Source organism: Hippichthys cyanospilos, chromosome 20 (assembly GCF_059441005.1).
Source record: "Hippichthys cyanospilos isolate Australia breed blue-spotted pipefish chromosome 20, RoL_Hcya_1.0, whole genome shotgun sequence".
NCBI lineage: Eukaryota > Metazoa > Chordata > Actinopteri > Syngnathiformes > Syngnathidae > Hippichthys > Hippichthys cyanospilos.
Genome location: NC_142388.1, coordinates 1070415 through 1081416, shown reverse-complemented (window position 1 = coordinate 1081416; position 11002 = coordinate 1070415). Strand labels below are relative to the sequence as shown.

The window sequence follows — 11002 nt, the reverse complement described above, 5'->3', positions numbered from 1 at the left end:
ATCGAGTAACTAAAAAAGGAATCCATCCCATTTTTGGACTGCTGCGGAGGACATGTCAATCTATTCGAGACGTTTCCTTGCTTTTAAGGAGATCAAGATGGTGGGAAAACTTTTCGAGGGAGTCGTAGCAAATGTTTTGACATCTCAGGGCTTGCTCTCCCGTGTTTACGTTTGTGCTTACATGCAGCGAGGAAAGCGAAGCTCCTTATTTGGTCAAGTCGGACTCGACAGCAACAAGCCGCATCGTGGACATCGGGACCACCTTGTTGCCTCTTGTTTAGCGCTTCCAACGTGCGCAGTTACTGTTTGACAAAACAAGTGGTGACTTCATTTCCCTTGCAATGTTGTATTTATTTATTCCCCCTAATAGCTCGTTTTATCTATTTAATTAATGATGTTATAAATTGTATGCGTCCACGGGTTGCAATCTTATTTTATTGAATCTTTTTCCATTACACTAAGTTTATAATCATTTTCCTCATTTGTGTATTTTGCGGAATTCAGAAATCCCCCCCCGCACACGCACGCACACTTCTTTTTTTTTCATTTTGGGATCAGCGATTTATTCTAATTAGATGAACATGAATTGATAACCAAAACGAAGACAATCACAAATTCCAGTATTTTTTTATCACAGAATTCAGCTACATTGTTATCATACTTAAGTGTTTTTTATGTTTGTTTGTCTGTTTGTTTTTCAACAACAACAACAACAAAAACCGCATGCAAGAACACTTTTGTACATTCGTTCTTTAACCAGCAAAACAAAAGCACAAGCGAGTAGAATATCCGTTGCATGTTGATGATTTGATTAGATTTTTTTGGAGTATGTTAAACTTAATGAAGCTTGCAGCTCCGCTCACACGTAATGGCAAAAACTCAAAAACTCAAATTCTTCATAGCAACCATCTGTCCGGTATGTTGCAGCAACTGGACCAAATCTAGCCAATGCCATCTAACTATGAGAAACTGTACAGTTAATAGTATAGATAACAAAATAATACAAACGTTGTTCAACAAAAATGTCCGTTTGCAGTTAGGAAAAAAAAATCAATGCGAGCACCGGGTAGCACTGACGTGGAAACTTTGGAAGTAACATGTTTACAAATCCAGTAGTGTTCACGAAACGTGTAAATTAATGAGCAGAATGCACCAACCACAAACAGCATCTTACAACCACTGTCAATTTCTTTTAGACAAAAGTCACCAACCCCAAAAATAAAAACAACACTCTATATCATCGTGCTGGATAAAAACATAGTGTTTAACAAACCAAAGAATTGTAAATTCCTCGCTGCCGCTTTTGGTGTGCGCGACTTGGCCACCGGGGGGCAGTGTAATACAGCCATGCGGGTACGAACGAAGAAAAAGTTTCACAAGAGAGCATTAAGCTAGTATCTCAAGGCACTACGTTATACTTTTTGTGACATGTTTCTTTCGTAGTGTGCCATACAAAGACCGGGAAACTGAATTAGGTTACATGTTAAAAAGTGTAAAACAAGACGGAATTTTAAGGACGTAAACGCGTGTTCGATGTTTCTTTGTCACTATTTGTTTCCACTTAGCCTCCCCGCTAGAGCGCGACGCGGTTAGCTTGAGAGCTTGCTAACATCTTGGCAGATGATCCCCGTCCTTTCTTCCGGTCCAATTCGGAGACACCGCATGGTATCTTCCGTTTAAAGGTGAAAAGCTTGCCGCCGTTTTTCGGGACCGGGGTGTCAAGGTAACCCCCCCTTCCTGACCTCGCATGGTTGATTGCATTCAGACGTCCTGAGGAACGCCCTGATCTCTGTAGCCTGCATGTGAATGGGGAAAAACAAGGAAAAGCGACTTTTCTCATTTCAGGTATGAAAAAAAGCTTATTTAATATGAATATGTGTATTATTGTAGTTATTCTTTCAATGGCTGGAGGTTTCCGTCAATTTGTGCACTTTGGTGCACTTGCTTCTTTTTCTCCGTTTCAGACTAAGCTGTAACCCGTATAAACGCGATAAAAATAATGAACGGTTGTTGAAAGTTGATTTATATTGCGTTTTTCTGTTAATGTTAAAAAGGATACATGTGTAGGGATACTTAAACAATTTTCATCAATAATAATCTTATTTATAGTCAGTGCATCGACTGGGGGGCGCAAAAAGTTTTCTCTTTTCTAGGGGGGGCCTGGCAAAATATATTTGAGAAACACGGCCAACAGCCTAGACTAAAATCATGCCAGGAAAATGCAGAGAAATACATTTCGTATTTCGCAACGGGGATTTTTCATTGTAGGGGGAAGTAAGAGAAGGGAAAAGGCTTCAATGCATGAAGATTTTTTTACACTGGGGGGTATTTTTACACACGTTTGGTTTTAGAGGAGTTTGACTCTAGTTAATCCCCTTTTGTTTTCAAAACTGTAACCCTAACCCGAGCAGCTAATTTTATTTTTAGGGCATGCCGTGGGTTGCCTAAAATTAGAGAGGGGCAACCAATGGACACGGTCACTCCGTTTAAAATGGCTAATACTGTATGAGGGTCTAACGTGTCCTGTTTGGAGTTATAGCGCCCCCTGTTGCTTTTGCAAGTACACAGCCCGCATTCTTTGCAATGAAACCGTATTATCATTGGCTTCTACCCGTGAATCGTTTGTCACAAATTCCCTTGAGTTTGTGAGCGAATTGATTTACAGCCGGAGAAAAGAAGAAATCACCTACCATCAGAAACTTTGCAAAGAAGACGTGGGAGAGAGAAAAAAGACAGTTAGTACTTGAACATCGGCAACATGTCACACTGAAATATCACCTGACTGACACGCGCGACCCGCATCCGTCGGATCGCTGCCGGTTTAAACGAAAGAAGAAAAAATGGTGGATGAAAAAGCGACGTGGGCGGAATTAATGCGATGGGAAAAGATAGGGCAAAAAAAGATGCGGGAGAGACGGCAGGCGACCGTGTGGGAGGAGGGGAATGGTGCTCATTAGACGGATGGGTGGAGGGAGAGCAAAAGAAGAATGGATTGATCACATGCCACGCCGGGAGATCATTAGGAAGCCAAGGAAGGAGATCAACTTATTACGGCGGGAAAGTGGCAATACGTGCATTCGCTGCACTTTGACGACATGATCCCGCGCGGGAACATGTCAGCTCCAAGCTTCTCTGCGTAAATATTCAGCAAGAGCCAGGGGCTACACACACAAACACACGCAAACGCTGTTTGGCGTCAATAAAACCAACGTAGCAGTTTGACAAATAAAGAAAGAATCCCGCATAAAACGAGGCTTCTAAATGTCTAATGCCATGCCCATCTTAAATTTTCTGTCAATCTACGTAAATGTCAAAGCAAGAGGATTAAACATCGTGTATTTATAGCAACAGAGCTGCATGAACGCGTATTTTGTATAATTGGCTCGATGCTAATGAATAACGGAAAAACGACACAGACGAGCTAATGAACAGCATCCGCTTGATGGCTTTGCAAACGTTCAAAAAAGTTACAGTAAGTGAGTCACGAGTAACGACAAACTCTTTAATCCTTTACACTCAAATAATTTGTCATATTTTTATAAAGCTTTCTTGTTGAAAAGTATTTTTTGGTGGGCGGGAGAGGGTTGCACCGAGGGCAATTTTGCCACTTGCTGTTGCTCAGGGCTCAAGTTGATGACCAATCATGGCTCAGCCAACATCTTGTGGCCAAATTCAGAAAGAAAACAGATGTGCTTGGCCATTACCTGAGCAACTATTAAATCTTTTTAAAATTGATCATCCTATCCATTATTCCATTCCATTCTATTTTTTTTATGTTTGAATTTTGTTTTTAATCTACTAAGGTTGAACTTGAGTTCAAATGAGTTGCTATAACTACTCATTGTTTATTGTCCTCTATACGTAATAATGTTTAGACGGCATCAAAATCTGCCTATACTAACTATTTAACTATCGAGATTAGCATTAGAGTGCTAGAAATGACCATTATTTATGACTAGCTTTGTGGCCGCCATTGCAAAGCTTCATATGTCTGCAAGAAAGGTCTGTGTAGAAAATGGTGGACTTACCTGGCTTGGTCGACCCCCACCCCCCAGCCGTAACTGATGTAATTGTCCGTCAGCAGCAAGTGGCAAAATGGCCGCCCTACTGAAGATAGAAATGGACGCATTCTGGTCAAAATTCATATTAAACTCTATATTAATCCAAATGCCGTCTTTCGACCGCTTCGGCGCATAGAACATCTTATTATTGTGTCAGTTTTTTTGTTTGTTTTTTACCCGACTTGCCCTTTAAGCGCAAAATCTCCAAAAAGGATCAAATTCGGGCTTTCTCAAATCTAAAAGGCGTGCTCGACCTTCTTGACAGATTTCATTGACGAGTGTCTGGAAGAAGATTCCACTGACTTGCCAGGATGACCATGTCCATGCCCCAGAAGATGCTCATGATCCAGCCCACCATGATGACGGCCGTGACGATCTGGATGAACGCCGCCGCCACGTTGAGCCAAAAGACGCAGCAGACGCCGCGCTCGGCCACCAGCTCACTGCGAGCGCCGCACAGAACCGTGAAGGCCGAGATGAAGGTACCTGCCGTACGAATGTCCGTTATTATTACAAAATATTATCAGATGAAATTCTACCTACGTGCAGTACATTAATAATGTAGCGCTTCAGTGATGAATCAACTTATCGCTTCTGAAATTGATAATCGATCAAGTTCAAATGTATTTCTTAGTTTTTATGACATTGCATGGACCAAAATAGTAATTGGATCTTTAGGTGTTTTGATTTTTTGTTCTACACTAAACTGTTTTTTTTTATCCTGTCAATAAATCGACTAAATCGTCAACACAATTGATGTTTGACCTATGTACAGCATTTCATCTAATCCTTAGCATCAAAAGCATTGAAAAAAGACATCAGGAGCTGAAATTCCACCCAAATGGTGAAAATGAGCCAAAATGGTCCAAATACTGCACATGGGTTCAAAAAAAGTTATCAGTTGCACCCCTAGTACTCTGTAACATATACCAAATATCGCCGTTAGAGGCAAAGTCCACCGAAAAATATCTTTACAACAATAAAAGTAGAAACACAGCATTGTGATTAACCCTTGTGCACGATTTTGTCTAATCATTTGACCTGTACTTCAAAACGCGTTGTATCATAGGGAAAGCATCGAAAGAAGACATAGGGAGCTGAAATTTCTCCCAGATGGCGACATTGTGTCAAAGTTCAAAATGGAACGAGCACTTAGTAATCACACTACTAGGAATGTGTTTAGCTAAAATACTGCGAGCGCAACGTTGAAGAATTTATCCGAAAAATGGACACGTTACTGCACAGGAGTAGAGTGTTTGTAGATAAAATGAAAGAAGTACCAATTTCCATCCTTTTTTTTTTTTTTTTTTCAATCTCAGCAGGCAGCAATTTGTCTTTTCTGTTGACTAAAAACGATATCGCAGTTGCTCTCGCGGCTACTACTATTACAAATATGAATAACGATTATAATATTGCTAATAATGGAAAAAGTCTCCCCGCTGTCTTAATACTGAAAGCTATTAGTTGCGTGGGTCATTTAGCGATTGGGAAGGTGACAAAAGTAAAGAGTGCCAGCGTGCGGAAGGCACGCTGGGCGTTTGTGCCTCTCTTTTTTTCCGTTACGTTGGTGGAAGACAACAGTCGGAGCGGGTGGGACGCGCGCGTACTCATTTCACACTCAAATCTACAAATGATCGACTTTGTTCTGCAAACTTTTAGTATGCGGCGGCACTAACGCCGATAACAACACAAAAGGTTGGGGTGTCCCCATACATCCGTTCCACTCCCAACGTTGCAACCGAGCCCGCTGACCGATACCAGTTTTGATTTGATACGATATCAGCTGGAACGCTACATGGGACACGATCGGAAAGACAAAGATGTCCTCGACTGAGCGCGCTATGACTTGCTCCGGTGAGTCAAAAAACAGAGACGAAAAGGGGACGCCGATGAATACGCGGGAGAATATTCTGGAAAGACGTTAAACGTCCGGAAAGACGTCCATTTTTGTCATTCTTAATCGTCCGGCAGCGAATGAGTGAATAAGGAGAAATAAATGAGGCCGAGATGCGGCTTCAGAGTGCCTCGTCGTCAGCCGCGAGGGTCTCACGGAGAGCGAAAGAGAGACAAAAGAGCAAGAAAAAAAGTCTCTAGGTGGAAGAAAAAAGGCAAGTGACTTAATGAGCTTATTGAAATGGTTTTTACTCCCGCTCGTGAATGAAACGCGATGATTTGAATCTTTGGCTGATGTGAGCTCAAGAGGGCTGCGTTTTGCAATATGAACATCAGCGTGAGCTCCGCAATTATAGAGCGCGGCAATAAAACAAAAAAGGGAATAAATCTTGAAATGTAATAATGATAACTGTGCGAGCGAGCGTGCGTGCGGGAGACATCGTGCGTGCGTGCGTGCGTGCGTGCGTGTGTGTGTGTGTGTCCAGATATTAGCCGGACTAATGACTATAATTACACAAAGAAGTCTCCAAAGCGCCCACTGCTCGTGTGGGAGGTTAATGACGGAGTGTGAAAAAGACAGAAAGAGACGAGCGGGAGGAGTAAAGGCAGACGATAGAAAGAAAGGAGCGCCAGATTACTTTTGGAGCGGCTACCCAGAATGCAGAAAGAGTTCTTTCCAAACTTGCCTCACTCTTAAGATCCGCAGTCCCAGATAAGACTGAGTAATAGACAGACAATATAACAAGACCCGTTAAAGGGGAAGTCAGCCCCAAACGTTCTCGCCGTTAACATGTTCCGTTAGGGCCGCGCAATTATGGCCAAAATATGTTGTCTTTGTTGTTGTTTTCAAAATGCCCGGAATAGCCTTAAATTGTATTTGTTTGTTTATTTGATTATTTGTGTGCTTCTATATTTGTTTACGAGATTGTTTGTTTGAAAATATCTTTTTTTTTTTTTCAAACTACTGGAAACGGAATTGTCCAATTTCAAAGTTCAATGCCCAACCTTACACACAGACCACGTTAACTCAGCTTTTTTATGATCAATTATTATTATTATTATTATTATTTTCGAGTGTTCGGCTAAAGCGATGTCTAAAAATGGATGGTAATAAATAATTAAGTGCTAAAGTAAGTTATTATTGTAGGTATTAAAGTACTACAGTAACAATTTACATACTAAAGTACTCCATTACTGAAGGTCAAACTAATCCGCTACTTTAGCCAAACACTCAAAAGAAATATAAATTTAATAATTTATATATAAGTAGCTGGGATTGAATGTTGGGAGTCTTAAATAAGATAAAACTATGTCTTTGGGATGGAATGGGTTAATATTGAAAAGATTTTTGGGTTGACTTCAGCTTTAAACATATAATCTTCATCCTGTGCGAAGATTGTGGAATATTACTGCGGCTTGCTGTATTTTACTGCCACCTGGTGGCCAAGCAGCTGGAACTCAAAGGAGCAGCACCATGTCAATTGAATTTTGTAATGTTCAAAATGAAAAAATAATCAAACATTTACTTTATTTGAGATGAACAAGTGTTGCTTGACACCACCAAACGACACAAACGGTGTCTATTATGTTTTTCATTTTAATAACGGTACTATTTGTGGATACGGACAACACACTCACACACTGAAAAGGACAGGAGATGATGCTGTGCTCCACATATAATTACACTCAATAAAATCTGATTATTTTATTTTGGCCTCTAGGTTGGATAGAAGAAAGCGTGCTGCGTTCATCGCACGAGCGCATGTGCACGCGCAACTGAATTGTGTTCATTTTCAGACAGTGTTGTCATGGCAACTGCTCCTGGCCATTCAATGAAATGTCAAGGCATTCAGACAAACACACACACACACACACACACAATGTACAGGTGCTAGGGACAATTTAGTCAAGATGACATGTCAAGTCAACATGGGTGCCAAAAACATGGGGGTGGGGGTGAGGATGGGGGGGTGGGGATGCTTTCATTGATTACCTTGATGCACTTCTGTTTGTGACATTTTCAAGCAGCTGCTAAAAGTGACCAATTGAAGGTTTTTCTTTGCCTTGTTTTCACTCTCGAGTTTTGATTTCATCGGTCAGCAGCAACAATCATCAAAAATATAATACAAAATATAAGAAAATACATATGCAACCTATTCAATGTAATATTTAAAAAAAACAATAAGTAATAGTAATACATTTTTATCCTTTTATATATATATATATATATATATATATATATATATATATTAAGTGAGGTATAGTGAGAATTGGAATGAACTCATTTATTGCCAGCCGGGTAAAATAGATCTTTGACATTTATAGCCGTCAATGGCAGTGAATGAGTAATATTATGAGTAACGAGTTAATAAAATTGACTTGACTGTTTATTATGATGTCATAGTACATAGTCTACCAAAGTGTCGGAAAAGATGCAATAGTAGACGTCTATAATTCACTGCGTATAATATATATATATACACACACACACACACACACACACACACACACACACACACACATACATGCTTTTTGGGGCCGATCACTGAGTTTAGACATAACTCATCAATCATCATACATAATAGACATATTCCCTATTTTTGAGTACTGCAAATGCATATTGCATACACTGGTATAGTGTGTAAAGTCGGTCAAAAATGCTATTGAAATAAAATCAATCATTTTTGGGTTCTTCAAGAATATTTGACGTGGCCAAATGTGACTGAGATGCACAGGTAAAAACGTCACTGATCTCCTAGAAGGCATTCAAGAACTTGGCAGTAAAAGCAAAAAGTGAAGGTTCATAAAACGAATCCAGCACACATAAAAGGAAAGCAAGTTTCGGCCTACGCCATAGGTGCAAGGACTTTGACGATAGAAATGATGCGCGAAAGTAATTGAGATGAAAGTCACCTAGTCCAGGTATGAAGGTGTTGAGGAAGAGGCATATGACGGCCAGAGGGAAAGGCATTGTGGGGATGGCAGCCCTCAGGGGTCCCTTCTTCTCGCGGACCTCCACCACCACGCCGCCTCCGCTCCCCACGGCGGAGCCCATTTGGACGGCTTTGACCCCCGAGCCGTCCGCCGCCGTGCCGCCCCCCTCCTTCTGCGCCATCTGTACTTTGAGAGCACTTTACAATCAAGAGTTAGCGCTATCCCAAAAGTGGCTCATAAGGGATGCTGCTCATTGGAAAAATGGGATATTATTATTAATGATGATAGAAATTCCTGAAAAAAAACAACGGAGTTTCCTGGGTGTTTCTTTCTTTTGCTCCGCATTCACAGTCTGAGTGGAAGCGCTCACTACAAATCCCCCCCCCCCCTGTTTTTTTTTTAGACTCCGCACTCCCCTCCCCAGCGCCAGCACTCCTCTTAAAGCTACAGCACACCCCTCCTCGTTTGACAAAGCCAAAAATACACATTCTTCACATTCATATTGTCGCAGCATGTTATTATTTGTTATGAATAGTTTTTGCTCATAGTAAATTGGTTTATTTTTTGTTATTGTACTTTGTTATATTTCTGTCAGTTTTATGTTTTCAAATGTTTTTATATGTTTGTATGTGTGTAGCAGTAACACTCCTCCCCACACACACTTTCGTTTAAAAACACTCAAACAATAATCCTTTGTAGATATTTACAAATTGGTATATTTTTATCAAGATAAACCAAAGGCCTAAACATTTATTGCTGGATTAAAAAAAAAAAAAATCATTCATCTACTTTCCTTACCTGTTTGCTTGGTTAATGTTTTCCTATTAAAACAATGACACATTTAATTTTTATTATTCAATTCCATGTTTTTTGTGTTTTTAATAGCTCAGACATTTTTCCTTTTTTTTTCAAGTGTTTTTCAAGTATCTAAAACATGCTGCTACGAAACAAATCAAGTACTAAAGTCAATGATTATAGGTAATTAACTGCATAATCAGTCACTTTAGTGCTATTACTTAACTAATCAATTACTTTAACACTTAAGAACAGAAATTAAGGGATTTCCTTGGTACTGTACTTTGGTACTAAAGTAATTATCAGCACTAAAGACATCCGTTACCAATTTAGTACTTATTTCACCAGCCATTGGAATGTCTGGATGCTTGAAACCCGCCGTAAAAGTACGTATTTGGGTTTGATTGAGCCTGAAAAAAAAAGCTTGAGAAATAAATGTGCGAAAAAGCGAGGCTGCGAAAGATGAACCGCATTGCAGCGAAAGGTGAACCGCGTTGCAGCGAGGGAACACCGCAATTGACGCATTTTCATAATGGTTTGAACCTACGCGTATCTTCCTTTGCCGATTTTTCGATTAATTTATGATTTTAGTTTAAAACACGTCGTGCCAAAAAAGAAGGCACTTGATCTTCTTGACTAACAATTTAATAATTGTAACGGTCTTGCCTCTCCCGCTCGTTCCCGTTTGGCTTTTATCTCCTAGCAACCTGAGAAGCTGCGGGTAATTACTCGATATTGATCTCCAGCCTTTTTGGCTCCGTCTCCACTTTTAATTTCCTCTTTTTGAGTCTTGGGATGAAAAAAAAAAAAAAAAAAGAAAACAAGGATGCCAAGGTCATGTTGTCATGCAACGCCAATCAAAGCAAAGCGGAGGCAGGCAACGTGAGCTAAGCTGGCGCCTATCGCCATGGCAACGTGAGAGGGTTGCCAGGGCACGGCAGGTCAATGAGGCAAAGCTTCAGGTTGACTTTTTTTCTTCAGTAATTACAGAAAAGGTTTTTGTTTGAAATGAGCAGCATTAGCATGACAATTTGCCTCTTATTCCTTAGAAGTGAGGATTCATAATTGTGTGTGTGTGTGTGTGTTTGTGTGTGTGGGTGCAAGCATCCTTTAATAGTGTTCATTAAGAGACTCAGCCCCCAAAGTCAGTTTCACTTAGCAAAATGAAATTCGCTATCTGTCTTGGAAAAAGTCTCAAGAACCCATGCCAGAAAGCACACACATCAAGTGGGGAGTATTGATTATTTTTTTCACTTACAAGTGTACAGTACTCACATTTGTTGCCACAAGTACAGAAATTAATCGCTGCTCTCGAGTTA

General features: G+C 40.3%; 1 protein-coding gene across 2 annotated transcripts; it reads right to left on the bottom strand.

The window, feature by feature from the left end:
* Positions 1–603: 603 nt before the first annotated feature.
* stum (stum, mechanosensory transduction mediator homolog) lies at positions 604–9253 on the bottom strand. 2 transcript variants are annotated; one of them, XR_015863834.1, is made up of 4 exons: positions 8868–9253; positions 4365–4547; positions 2691–4107; positions 604–1796 (listed from the first exon to the last, which is right to left on the bottom strand). XR_015863834.1 is itself a non-coding variant. In XM_088403611.1 (3 exons), exons 1-3 carry the CDS (start codon positions 9067–9069, stop codon positions 1762–1764), a joined length of 420 nt encoding a protein of 139 aa, XP_088259737.1. In that variant the 5' UTR covers positions 9070–9253; the 3' UTR covers positions 604–1761. The 2 variants fall into 2 exon arrangements, 1 of the variants encoding a protein (XP_088259737.1); XM_088403611.1 differs by lacking the exon at positions 2691–4107.
* Positions 9254–11002: the final 1749 nt, after the last annotated feature.